General features: G+C 41.1%; 1 protein-coding gene across 2 annotated transcripts in view; it reads left to right on the forward strand.

Moving 5' to 3' along the window:
- Window positions 1-14,731, forward strand: part of LRMDA (leucine rich melanocyte differentiation associated) — a 1,093,305-nt gene that overhangs the window by 834,914 nt on the left and 243,660 nt on the right. For both annotated transcript variants that reach the window (XM_071215878.1, XM_071215877.1), the window contains one exon: window positions 1,324-1,408. In XM_071215878.1, the coding sequence (XP_071071979.1) occupies window positions 1,324-1,408 (85 nt within the window). The remainder of the gene's footprint in view (window positions 1-1,323; window positions 1,409-14,731) is intronic.

The following is a 14,731-nucleotide window of genomic DNA, read 5'->3' on the forward strand; positions in this document are numbered from 1 at the left end:
ATCAAGCTTTAAACACCACATATTTTCCTTGGAGCTGGAGTGAAGTAATGCTACCCAAAATCTGTTTCTACCTTAGGGACAGAGCTTCTGATTTTGTTCCATTCAGAATCTTTCTATGTCTCCACTGAAAGCGGCTTAATCAAATATCTCAAATGTCAGAAATGGGATTTAAAGGTTTTTTTCTAGCAAGTAGGTCTAATCTCCTACTTATTTTTGATTCCCATAATGTAGGTAATCTCTTTGGAGGAAAGGGCTGCTTCTAGCAGGGCAAATATATCCCACAGAATGTATTTCCTATTCCAGAAAGAAAAATGTAGCATTAATGAAATTTACTTTTTCATGAAGCCTGGAAAGGTAGTAATCTTAGCATTTTGATCCTAGCAGATGTTCTTTTTTTGTTTTTTTTTTGATATTAAAGAAAAATGTCATTGGAGATTCACAAGTCTCAGTAAGAGTTCCAATGGCAATGCTTTCTGCAGTCACATTCTGTGACTTCCTAGTCACCGGTCCTTGATACCCAAGGGTGTTTAGTGACACCAACACCAAAGCCATGGTTCATTCTTCCTGCCTTAGCCCCAAGGACAAGGAGCAGCGCAGGCCACACCATATACAGTGTAATGGTTAAACAGTAAAAAAAACATCATCATACATACATTTCAATGTGTTTTGGGCACTGTATGTTGTCGTTTTATTAAGGCCTGGAATGGCAAAGTTTTGTTTAAAACTGTTATATCCCAAAGTTCAGTGGAGTTATTAAACTTAGCCAGAATTTTAGTTCCAAGTTCGGTGATGATCTACACTCTTCCTACGGTGACATCCTGCTGCTGAGTTTTAGTGCCTCAATGCCACTGTGCCCAGGTGAAGGAGCCCAGTGTTTCCCCATCCATCCTGGGGGCAAAGCTCAGCCTCCTTACTGGGTTCCATAAAAAGAGTTTCCCTCACAGGGAACATTTAATTCGTGGGAGTTTCTGGGAGAAGGTCAGTGACAGACATCTAAGTCTACACTATTTCCTGCCTTTAGCTTCTGCCTCTTTTCTTCCTCTCTCCTCTTTTCCTCTCTCTTCTCAGTTCAGCATAATAAACAAACTGTCCCCTTGTCTCACACAGAACCATTCCACCTGGAACACTGAGACCCCCTCAAAGCTTTGTCTTCTAGCCTATTCTTACTGGAATATTATTGCAACAAAGAAAGCCCTTGCTTCCTAAAGAAGAATCTGCCAATAATATTTTCTCCAAATTCAGAGCCTAAGGAGACATGTTTAGCAACTCAGAGTATTTAGTATTTGCTCTTGCTTCAGGTTGACGTGTGCTTTTCTCATGCAGGCTTCCGGGGCGGACATCAGTGCCTCTCCAGAGCGTCGCTATTCACCCCTGCCTTCTGCTTCCAGGGAGCTCACCAGCCACCGAGGTAGGAACTCATTTTTTTATTGCTCTCAGTGGCTTCAAGGAGGGCCACTTGGCTGTGCAGTGCTCTGAAGCTCATTGCTGCTGCTTTGACACTTCAGAAGGAACACAGTGCTTTTTAGTACTTGATGAGAAAACCAGACCTGTCAAACCTAGTGATTTTAACTCATATTAAACAGAATTTCATGGCAGTCTACTGGGAAGGCAAAAAAAGTTTCATGGTGTAATATAATTTTGCAATGTTTTTCTTTAAATAAAGAGATTATAGTACTTATAAATTACTAAGTAGATCATTACACCCAGCAATAATGATGGAGAGAGACTTGGAAACTGTAAAAGTATCATTGTTTGGGAGTGTAATAGTTGAAATATGTAATTTCAAAATGAATGAAGTCTACTTTACAGCCTAAAGGAATTCCAGTTTGCCTAGCAACGTTGGAGAGAATCAGTGAGAAATTTTTGCTGAATTCTCTAATCCTTAAGACATTGATTTGGCTTACCCAATTCTTCCAAAACCTTAAATTCCCGTTGTCATCTCTAGAGTCTGCACTTCCAAAACCCGGCAGAACACTGTTATGGAATATCATTTGAAAATGCCCCGTTCCTAAGCTGGTTGCTTGGGCCAAGGACTATATAAAATTTCCCTTGTTGGAATAGGTGAGAGCAAGAAGAGGGAATGCGGTATAACTTGTTTACCCTGTTTTGTCCTGGGTTTGGCTACAGCCATGTTTCCTAATTGTGAATCTGCCTTTCAAGGTTAAGTAAGTACAGAGGGTGTTCCACATTCTAAACATTGTTTCCCCAAGCAGGTAAAGTCCCTTGTACATGCAGGGCACATCGATTATAGATTGTTCCAGCTTTGTCATCCCAGTGATAATGCAGGATCTATGGGTAGGATGAAAGCCTGTGGAGACTTCCAGAAAGTGGTAGAGCTGGCGTTCTGAGAAGAGTTATAGGCTCTGGGCAAGGAGCACATTTGTGTTCTGCAGAATGTGATCAAGAGAGTAATGCAGGACTCCAGGTATCTGTGAATCAGACCTAGGCTACCTTCTGGATGATTTTACACTGGAAAGTTGAAGGGCTTTGATGTCTGGGCATGAATAGAACTTTTTTACATTGAAACATACTTTGGTTTAGTTAGAGAGCATTTGTGATTCCCTCCATTATGTGTCAATTTGGGGAAAATCATTTTACTCAAAGTCAGATAGAATAAGTAACTGCCAACATGTTTTATTTTGACAGGTATGAACGCGTCTTCCTCATTGAATGTCCTTAGGAAGGTCTTTAACATAATCCTTTAGAGACTGCCATTTGGAATTCCCCTAGGCAAATAATATTACATTTAGAAGGTGTAACAAATTATTACTAGAATCATTTTCCCATGGGTTTATATATTGGTTTATTGCATAGAAACTGAAGTCTCAGAGACCACAAACTTCCCTATAAAAGTTTATCAGGCCATGAAATTGACATTTCCCAATAGGGGGATGTGATCAAATAAATGATAATCATCAGAAATAGCACAAATATCATCTGTCATTTTTAACAGAAAAATTTGAAATCTGAGCCTTGAAGAAATGGAATATAAGACAATAAGTTTGGGAGGTATTTCAATAAAATTTGGAAGACGGAAAAATGCCTAGAGTGGTTAGAATGAAAATAGATGCTGTTGGATAACATCAGAGCCCAACATCAATGGGACAAAAAGTTATTTAAAGGGAGCAAATGAAAAACATCTCGATTTTACTAAGGAATATCCCTACACATTTAACATATTGGTTACCTAAGGGCCTGGATACTGAAACAAGCAAGACTGCGTCTTTAAATAAGGGCCAGATTTTGGCCCATAGTCATCAGGAGACCAGTAAAGAGAGAGCCAAAGATAGCTTAGTAAAACTTGGTTGTTGGGCTGGTTATGTAGGGAAAGGCAAGGCTGCTATATTTCAGTTTGGTATGAATCAAACAACAACAAATGGGAAAAGCCATTAACTTTTGGAACCGAGAATTAACTATTTACTACCATCTTGGCTTTTTATACTTAAATTAAGAAAATTATTCCATATTGCTGACTATATAAATCACTAAACTATTTGAGTATCATTTGCTTATACCTTCATGGAACTAGCACACATTTATGCAGAGAGGGCATTTCTCAATGTGAAGGCAAATTACATTAATTCTTTCCCAAGTAAAATCAAATCCCCTATGATGTCTGAAACATGGTCTATAAAGTCCTAACTGGCGACTCTATTCATATATATATATAATTTTTTTTTTTGCAAATAATTCTTGAGTCATCCATTTTCTTTTCATTCTGCACCAACAACTACAAACTCTGGTGGGCAGTAGTTTATGTGCAAATTGCTATTTTCTATACATGTCATTTTCCCTTGTCCTTTTATGTAACTTCCAATGTCAAGTAGGATATGCCCAATATTCATGTCCTAAGGACTATAGATTCAAATTCAAAGTAAGTCTGGGCTTAGAATCATGATTTGGAGACAGGGAACTGAATGTTTCCATAGGTAACTTCAAGATATTCCATTCATTGTAGGTATAGGCATCTTTAGCAGTTTCTACTTCCTGCTCCAAACTTTTCCTGATCATTTCTGTATTGATTTTTCCCCTGTTTGAGGTATTTATAATATCTATTTCTACCTCCTTAGTGCAATTGTTCAGTCTGTTTTGTATGATAGAGATCATGTATGTGCATATTTTAACTGCCTCAGAAATAGAACCTCCTTGAGATGTTTTACCAAGTCATACTCCTCCTCTCTTTCACATCATGGACTCCTACTTATTCTTCAGATATGAGCATAAATATCACATCCCTAAGGAGGGCTCCCCCTCCTTGGATCCCACTCTCCACATTCATATTATGATCAATTTCCCCTGTATAGGGACCATCTTGCTAGATAGCCTGTAAGCTAATGAGAGTTGGTAGGGAAATAGATTGCAGCTATTAGCATCTGCATTGCCTGGCACAGAGCCTTCTATTTATTAGTTGCTCAATAAATATTATCAGTAATTGATGAACAAGAGAAATTGAGGAGAAGAGTCAGCATTTTAGATGCCTTTGCTTGATAACTTGATTGCATCTGAGAAAGGAGACCGCTCTTCCTTTGGGGATGAGCTCACACTAAAGGGAAGGTCCAGACCAGGAGACCTCAGATCATGACTGTCACTTTCAGGCCCCCAGATCATCACAGATGGCATTTGTATCTATTGATTGATTGCCAGGGAGCATTTATTCACACAGCACAGTCCCAAGCAGATGATTATCTTAATGTTGTGGTTTTCAAATTTTATAGGGAGGGCAACAGTGTGAATTGAATCGACTGATGGCATTATTTTCTGGGAAAAGAAGCTTATGGAGAAGGGGTAGCCCTCTGAGTAAGATGCTGGTGAAGGTACATACCTGGTTTTAGAATGGTCTACCTGAATGGTCTCTGAGGGCGCTGTCCTAGGTGTGAGCACACCATCAGAGTGTGGGGAAAATGGACTGTGTGAGTGATTCCAAGCTGTTACCTAGTTTACATTCTGGGTCCCCAGTGGGTTTCCACATTCTGAGGAATGTTAAAATGTTTGTTGTGGAAATGTCTCTTTAAATATATTCTATGTACAGGACATACCTGGGCAGGCCAGGTGTTGCTACTCTTTATCTAGTAGCCATAAAACTAGAATTTGCATTTATATAGACCATTGCATCTTTGGGGGAAAACATTTCTATTTAGAGCAGAGACCATATTGTCCTCAACAGCCCTGTAACGTGGAGAGGGCAAATATTATTATTCCCATTTAACAGAGGATGACACCAAGAATTGCTGCGGAATTACCTAGCTACTCAGGGACAGAGGCAAGAGGTAAATCAAAGCTCTGTGCCCTTGATTCTTAGGTCACCACTTGTGTTTGTCATTCTCACAGGACATATGAAGCAAGTGCAGGAAGGATTAACTGTGACTTTGTGCTGGAGGAAGAAGGAGAAAAAAGTAAAGTAAAAGTCGGGAGTACATTTCCAAAGCCGGTGCTAAAGCTGTGGCGAAGTACAGCCACCTTACCTGTTTCTATGAAAACAATTGTCTGTATTACGCTCCTCCCCACACTCTTTAAATTACAGAATAATAAAATCAGGAGCAGAAGAAATTTGAAGAATGAAAGGAAAACAGTACTCTATCAGCATGGATTCAGACAGGGAAAACAGATTCACTATGTGGTCAAATTATGAAGGGCTTTAATGCAAGGAGTTAGATACTGCATAGTTGGTGAAGGACTGTCTGAGTCAAGGGCTGGTAAACTGCCATCCAGCTTCTTAGCCTCAGCACTGAGGGAGGTGAGCCTCAAGTGCTTGCTGGAGAGTGCCTGTGGTCTTGCAGATCTCTGGTGGACTTTCTCATCAGGCAGATCTGAAACTGCTTTATATATTGCAACTGTCCATGCATTGCCCAGCTCGTCCTCTCCGGACTTCCGAATCTTATTCTAATTCCTTTTTGGTACATTCTACCCTAGAACCATACATGGAAGGGAGTATGGGAATTGTAGTTCCCAGTTCTTCCTTTGAGCTGCAGAGACAATGTTAGAAGAGAGTGTTGATTATGTCAGTCAAATCAATCAGGTATATCTACTGTCACCCACCTCACCAAGAGCTATCAGACTGAGATCCCATTCCAATTTCCTTGCATACACATTTTACAGTTTAATTGCAAGCCCAGTGAGCATCCTGGGATTATTATTATTTTTCCTGATTCTTATACAGTCTTTAAATGTGTAAAAGAAATAAAGCAAGACACCAAGAGAATATCTGCTGTGAAATCGTGCTTGGAGACAATAACCATCCTACTTCTGCCATTGTTGGCAATCGTCCCCATTACGTTCATTGACACAGTTGTTAGGTGCTTATCCTCTCCTCCAGCCAGGGGCTTGGTTTATTTGTGTTTGCAACTGATTGCTGAGGCTGTCACAGAGTAATTTACATAGCAACTTATCATAATTAGTCATCGTTTGCAGTTTCTTTAATGTGAGTAGCATTTTATGCTTAGCAATTGATTTTTCTGTACATCTCCATGAGGCAGCTCAATGTGTGCCATTCAAAAAAGAAGGAAAGAAAAACTGTGTTTTTTATTTTTTAAGCATTTTTTGCCTGAGAAACCATAAAATACATTTTCGCAGGGGCTGGAAATACAGAGTGTTTTGCTTCAACTCATTAAAGAAGCCAATGTGAAATGAATAAGAAGAACATTAAATGACTGCATGTGAAGACGTGGCAATGTAGACAAAGATGTTTGGACTAGAGAGATGTTGGCCAGAAAAACTATATGCTAATAACCAGAATACTTCAGGGGAGGGCCCAAGAGTATGCTGCTTGATGATCAAACTGCTCATCACAATTTGTTTGGGGCTTATAGGATTTGGAAGCAATCTGTCTCTTTCAGCCAATTGTTTTTTGGTTTGTTTAAAATTTTAATTCCTACCATCTTGCCATGTCAACTCACAGAAAATGTAAAAGCTAAGTACATTTGATCATTATAAACACAATCTGCACTGAACACTAGCAAACACTCAAGGAAAATAGATGCATTTATTTAGGATATCTTAATAGTTAAACATCAAGGAATCTTTTTGGCTATTGCCTGTTGCTTGTCACTCACCATTTAAAATGGTGCAACAAGCAATCTGATGCTTATAGTGACTTTGCTAAGTAAGTTTTACCTAAGATCAGACCCTAAGACTAAAATAGACTGCTTATCTGTCGCCTTCTGTCTTCTGGAATATTTTGGTTTGTCTTTCAAAGGAGCTAAGCAGCTGAAGATTTCTCAAAAATTGTCACTGATTCACTGATGGTTTATAGAAGCATGACAGATCCAACTTTCTCCCATGGAAATTGGATTGAAAACTGACCAAAAAGAAAAGAAAGAGAGAGAGGGAAAAAAAAAATCACATTGGCAAATGGCAAGAAGGCCTCCTCAGCGAATAGGGTATGCTTTCTCTATGGGAGCTGCCAAATAAGCACATAGCCTGTGCTCCGTCTTTTACACTCCATGCCACTGCTTTGCCCTGGCGGTGTGGGGGAAGAGTGTGTTGGTTCCTTGTGCAGCGCTATTATTAACCTTTTCTAATTATGTAAAATGATTTCCTCTGATGACATTTTCAACAGAACCCATTACTTTAGTTTTCTTTCCTTCATAATGCTTTTATGGGCTTGTAATCTTGGTGGAATTCTAAGATGCTGAGAGATGCTAACACTTCCTTTATTTAATCGAGGTGACTAGTGATTTGACAGTAGTGGTTGACAGGTTTATTTTATCTATGTGGCAGTGGGAGTCTATTTTCAGTGTGTGCACTCTGTTCTAAAGTAAAAGGACTTTACTAAGTGCTGAATAAATTGTACTTTCCTTTGATTCTAGACCTTGCTGAAATGGTTTAAAAACTCTACTCTGGGTCATCAAATTCATCTCCCTGCTACTTTGCAGGGTCAATAGCTTCACTCTGTACTGAGCGGGGCTGGGTGGATCGGAATGGAGGGTAGTGTAGATTAAAACTTCCGCATATATATAGATAGATGTGCAAGTGTGTGCTCGCTGTCTGGGAGGGTGGCAGTGATGGAAGAGCAAGCCAAGTGGAATCTGAAGATGGATGAATCTGTTAGACTATTACCAAGACTGGCGTGGACTTGAGCCAGGAACTTGAAGTAACCTCCTTTAAGCATTTGAAATCCGTAGGGGTCCATTTCCTATCCTTTTTCTCCAAGGATGATTTTTCATTTATAGTCTCTGGGACTGCTTTATTTCTTCTACTCTTTGGGCAGAACTGAGGATCGCTCCTGGACACACAGAGGCCACGAATCTGGTGCCTCTGTTTTAGAAGCAAAGCAAGTAGACAAAAATGGACTCACCCCACCCCTGCAAGCAGTGACAAACCTTACTTCTAAAATATGAGAGGTCAGAAGGATAACCCTTTCCCCAACAGACAGTCCAAACAGAAGATGGTGGTTAAAAAATGGAGGCCTGGAATTAACAGGGTTTAGGATTCAAAATATGCTCAAGTTTGAGAGTCACAGCCTCTTTTATTGCTGATTCTGCTACAAGGGAAGAATTGGGACATAGTCAGATATGACTCCTGAAATGACAAAAACACATTTGGGCACAGCCATCCAAGGAGTCCTCCAGCATTTCCTTATTTATTAGTCACGTGTGTACAAAGTATATGGTAAGGTTTGCGAAGACTTCGGAAATACAGAGCCTAATCTCCATCTTTCAGGAATTTATGGTTTAATTGAGGGAATACTCCAAATCAAGCAATGCCAACCAAACAAGTTATTACATATTTCATAATTAAGAGTTATATTACTTGGTAAAAGCCATATGTACTATAAATATAAATATTTATAAAAGATGGGAATCAGTGAGGGCTAGAATAGTCAGGTTTGGGTGTTTGGAGGATGTTGGCTTTGAGTGTTAAGACATACGGGGTTTGGGTAGGTGAAGGGCGCAAGAAGGGCATTCTGAAAAAGGGAAATAGGTTAAGTTGAAGCAGAGGGGGAAGAAAAGAAGAACTGATTAGAGAAAGGGACTGATGTTTGAACAAGTCAGAAATAAGGTTATTTGTAGAGGGTGAATTTATCTTATGGCAAGCTTTGAACAAGCAGAAGGGTCTAGATTTGATTTAAAAGCACTGCTTTAAGATTATTGTTATTATTTTTTAAAGATATATTTATTTAATTCCCCCCCCTCCCCTGGTTGTCTGTTCTCGGTGTCTATTTGCTGCGTCTTGTTTCTTTGTCCGCTTCTGTTGTCGTCAGCGGCACGGGAAGTGTGGGCGGCGCCATTCCTGGGCAGGCTGCTCTTTCTTTTCACGCTGGGCGGCTCTCCTTATGGGCGCACTCCTTGCGCGTGGGGCTCCCCCACGCGGGGGACACCCTTGCGTGGCACGGCACTCCTTGCGCGCATCAGCACTGCGCATGGGCCAGCTCCATACAGGTCAGGGAGGCCCAGGGTTTGAACCGCGGACCTACCATGTGGTAGACGGACGCCCTAACCACTGGGCCAAAGTCCGTTTCCCTGCTTTAAGATTATTAATTTGCAAACACTTGTATGGGGACCTAGGAAAGGAAAGAGCCTGTACTCAAAGAGGCTACTGTGGGGTGACATTGGAGAGATTTTGTTCCAGCTTGAGAAGTTTTAGATTTCTTGACACCAGACTATGTGTCTGCAGGCAGGGCTGCCTCCAAAGCAGGTTTCTAGCCCAAGCCAGGGACCCCCAGGCATCAGAGAAAATAGACAATGTTTTCACTCCCTATGTTATTCAGGATATTTCTGATATTGACTTTCAAAACCAGAACTTACAGCCTAGTGTAAGTTATGGCCATGGTGATGGAGGCCTGGAATTGCTGGCTGGTCTGGAGGACAGAGAAGAAGGGAAGGATTATGACAAGTGTTCTATGGCAAACATACTAGACTTCATAACTGATTATATTTGGGCATAGAGAGAGCTGGAGAGAACAAAGGGTATGAAGAAGTCAGCATGGTGTCTGGGAAACTGTAGGCTATGCCATTCCTTCTTCTCAGTTCCTCCTCCCTTGCCAGATTCTCCCCTGCCACTCATGCATAAGCTATAATCTGGCCTATAAAATGGAAGACTGGTGAAGTTAATGTAGTGGAGCTTATTATGGTAATCTAACAGCAACACAAATGCTATAAGAAGACAAAGCAGCCACAAAAATTTGTTCTCATTCTGGTCTTTGGCTCAGAGATGAGCCCCATTCTTTTAAAAGCTAATAAATGCCCAGTTGGTTTTTTTTTTTTTTTTTATTCCTCAATCTGGGGTTTCTGGAAGAAGAACTATTGGAAGCCAAGGCTTTTGGTCTAGATTGTTCTGCTGAGGGCTCAGCCCAGCACTAACTTCACAGTCCAAGTTCTCCCCACTCATTTTGTTTCCCTGTCTCTTTTGAAATTTTAACCCCTGCCCCAGTTTTTGTCTCACATAGTGATTTTATAACCTTTTTGGAACAAATAAACAAACATCTGGAATCATGTGGTATATTTAATTAAAAAGTTTGCATTGGCCAGGAATGGTAAAATCATGAAAAATGGCCTGTCGGTGAGCTCAGGAAGGCCAAACCATGACGTTGTTGGCTGCAAATGGATTGAAATTGAGTGAGGTGAACACCTGCTGGGTTCAGCCTGCTGTCCTCCCCCGTCCGCCTTCCAGCCATTAATATTTACTGCCTTGCTTCTTTATCCATTGTAATGAAAATTTTGTTGGGGCTGGTCAGGAACAAGGGCTGTTACTTTTCCAATACCTGGGATTTGTTGGGATGTGTGTACTTTTTAAAGGGTATGGTATTGGACTTTTAAGGCTTTTCAATTTATTTCCCCAGAATTCCATATGCTTCAGTTCACTTGCAGGGACCTATTTCTGTTTCTTCCATCTTGATTTCATGAGAACCCCGGACATTTAGAACCCTAGACTAGGGTACATGGGAGGTCCAAAAGAAGCTCTGGGCTCTGCCTTCAGGGCTTCTGCAGGCTACTTGGCTACACAAGGCCCTTCACAGAGAAAGCCAAAGGTAGAAGTACGAGTGCAGAGAAGAGAAGGGAGAAATCAGTGAAGATGGTAGGCTTGGAGGTAGCCTTGAATGACAACTGATTTGAAAACAAACAAGTGCCACCAGAAAGCTGGCTTATGACATCACTTGGGAGTGATATCTACTCTGTCCTTTTCACCTAGGTGAGGAGACTGAGCATCACTTCTTCCCACCCCTACTCACAAATGTCTTAAGAGCACTTTTTCCTACTCATCTCAAATAAACAGACACATACAAGGAAAATGTGGGCTTGATACAGAAACACAGTTTCTAAACAAATCTTCCCTCATTCCATCACCCCCACCCCTTCAACCACACATATCCACCCAACTGCTGTTCCTATATACTTTGTTTTTTTTTTTTTTTTTTAAAGATTTATTTATTTATTTAATTTCCCCCCCTCCCCTGGTTGTCTGTTCTTGGTGTCTATTTGCTGCATCTTGTTTCTTTGTCTGCTTTTGTTTCTTTGTCCGCTTCTGTTGTCGTCAGCGGCACAGGAAGTGTGGGCGGCGCCATTCCTGGGCAGGCTGCACTTTCTTTTCACGCTGGGCGGCTTTCCTCACGGGCGCACTCCTTGCGCGTGGGGCTTCCCCATGCGGGGGACACCCTTGAGTGGCACGGCACTCCTTGCGCGCATCAGCACTGCGCATGGCCAGCTCCACACGGGTCAAGGAGGCCCCGGGGTTTGAACTGCGGACCTCCCATATGGTAGACGGACGCCCTAACTACTGGGCCAAAGTCCGTTTCCCCCTATATACTTTGAATATAACAATTCTATAGCCACCACTGAAATGAAACTACTCGCATAGTTAGCAAACTTAGTTTCAGAGTGTGAAAATAACTGAGAGATACAGTGGAGTTCATATAAAATTTCTGGCTATACATATAAGAGAGGGTATGGGGCTAGGGGAAAGCACATAGAACATTAAAGCAGGGGTCAGATATGTTTATTCTGCATTTCCAATTTGCTTCTCCTCTGCGGGGCATGTCTATGGTGAAGTAAAATGTGAGTTTTATTTGCACATCAAGAGTAAAACATTGAGGGAAACAGATGTGGCTCAACCAATTGGGCTCCCGTATACCATATAGGAGATCCAAGGTTTGATGCCCAGGGCCTCCTGGTGAGGGCAAGCTGGCCCATGCAGCAAGCTGGCCCACTCAGAGTGCCAGCCCACGCGGGAATGTGGCCCCACACAGGAGTGCCGCCCTGAGTGGGAATGCCTCCTGGCATGGGAAAGCCGCCCTGCGCAGGAGAGCTGGCTGATGTGGAAAGCTGGCATAGCAAGATGATGCAACAAGAGATACAGAGGAGAGAAAATAATAAGAAGTAGCAGAACAGGGAGCTGAGGTGGTACAAGAGAGTAATAGCCTCTCTCCCACCCTAGAAGGTCCCAGGATCAGTTCCTGGAGCCACCTAATGAGAATACAAACACACACAGAAGAACACATAGTGAATGGACACAGAGAGCAGATAGCAGGGAAAGTGGGGGGAGAAATAAATAAAATAAATCCTTAAAAAAGAAAAAAGAGTAGAATATTGAGACTATCTTGTTGTGGAATTTAAGAGAAGTTCAATTATTTTAGTATAGAGAGGCCAGGACTCAGGAATGATTTTGAGAAGGAAAAATGGTTTATTGACGGCCGGCCGGACTCGGGAGCTTTCAGTTTGAATCCCGAGCCCCGAACAAGATTTTCAAACCGAACAAGATTTTCAAACGTCTTTTATACAGAGAGGAAAGGCCAAATGGTCCCTTTGTTTCAGTTCTCAATAGGCTTCAATTAGCATATATCTCTTTCACATCTTAGGTAAGCTTTTAGCAAGGACTCCAGACATTTTAGATAAGCCTTGGTTTTTGCATTTCCCCTAAATACTTAAAGTTTATAGCCCTTGCTTTGTTAAACATTTCCTGGGACTGGAGCCTGCTGGTCCCTAAGAGCAGTACTGCAGCCTCTTACCGTTTCACACCCACAAGTCAAACAACTTAGTTATCTCTGAAGAGACAAAGAGCCTTCCACCCATAGCCCACATCATTCCCCCCTTTCTGCCAAAGATTAACTTGCTAAGCTTTGGCATAATTATTGTTGGAGCTATGAGGTGGATGGCTGTTTGTTGTTTTGATTGATTATTTATCAGTCTTTAGTACAGCATCCAGGACCGTTTTTAGAAGTTTAGAGCTTTTCATTCTGGACAGCAGAATCTTGGGCAGGGGCCTCCTGCAGTTATTCTGCTGCCACTGGCACTCACGTGGATTTCCAGTGAGGTTCCAGATCCATCTATTACCTTTATTTTACTCTTAAAGAGTTTACACCTTTAATTTAAAAGGGGTGCTGAAGGGAGACGGATCTCTTTTCTGTAACTGCTTCCTGCTGGCCATGGGCTGTAGTCATTGCCTAATAAGGTGTAAAACTCTTTAATTTATTCTAACTGGAGGAAGATGGATCTGGCATTCTGTACGAAGTTGGATGAAGTTTTCATATGGTTAATAAGATGTTCACTCTGAAAGAAACAAACTTAATTAAAATTTTGGAATACCTGTTTTTAAAAGAGGACACATTGGATTACAGAGGTAGACAAGGTTAGGTACCTATAAAGATGGCATTCCTTAAAAGCTGGTGGGAACAGCATATATATTCTTTTTTAAGTTATCCATCTTTAGAGAGAAATTGCAACAGACACTTAGCTTTGTCTGAAGACACATTCCAAGCTGTTCAATGATTGACACTCATTCGCTCTGTCAGATGCTCCTGGTGAACTGGTACTCCTTGGGCAACTGGCTTCACTCAGGATTAGAACACTAATTTGGAAATACTCTTAGTTTTCACCTGTGGGAGTGATCAGAACTACAGAATAAAGATTTTTACACCTTGGTTTTCATTGTACAATTTCTAGCAATTTTGACTTGTTCAATAGGTGACTCACCATCAGCAAGCAAGCCTCACTTTTGCTAACTGAGACTGGCTGAGACTGCCACCTTATTCTATAGACATGTTATTAACTGTTTAGAAAATGATTTTACCAGGAATTTAACATGTCTAATATACTTCTGCACTTGATCCAAAATAGAAAAGATAACATTACAATTATTAGGCATATATTTAGTACAGGATAAAGGTACAGCACTTAATATTAACTAATGTATTACTTAATGCATAAGGATTCAGAGTTGCCATTATTAGTTTTGAGTTTCAGGTTTGTAATACTTTACATGTTATCTCTCCATGAGAGCAGGCCATAATGCCAATTGTTTAAGTTTTACTTACAGTCTCCTGGTATCATGGCTCCACTTAGCATGTTCTTCAACGCAGTGAGCAAGTTGCAGCATCCTTCCAGTATTCCAGAGATTTTCCAGTATTCTACTAGCCTGGTGCATAGCGCTCTCTGGCACCATGGAACAGTGCCAGTCTGGAAGCGATATCCACTGTACACTTGGCTGTACCGAGTCATTATTGGCTGCAGGAGCTTGAAACTGCAATATAGTTTCCATCAACTTCAGGAGCAGAACCAGAGACTGATATAGCACATATTTTCAATTGAGGGGTCAGTGACCAGCCCAGCCAACAACTCACATGGAGAGGCCACCTGTAATGTATACAAGGCCTGGTTCGAATGCACAAGAGTTTGACAATGTTAAAGTCTATTCCTTGTTTTATATATTTTAAACAACTTAACGCAATACATATATCAAATGACCATCTACTTACACAATTTTACTATGAAGATAACAGTAGGTACTTCACTTTAGTAAT

This window comes from Dasypus novemcinctus, chromosome 6 (genome assembly GCF_030445035.2).
Source record: "Dasypus novemcinctus isolate mDasNov1 chromosome 6, mDasNov1.1.hap2, whole genome shotgun sequence".
NCBI classification, from domain to species: domain Eukaryota; kingdom Metazoa; phylum Chordata; class Mammalia; order Cingulata; family Dasypodidae; genus Dasypus; species Dasypus novemcinctus.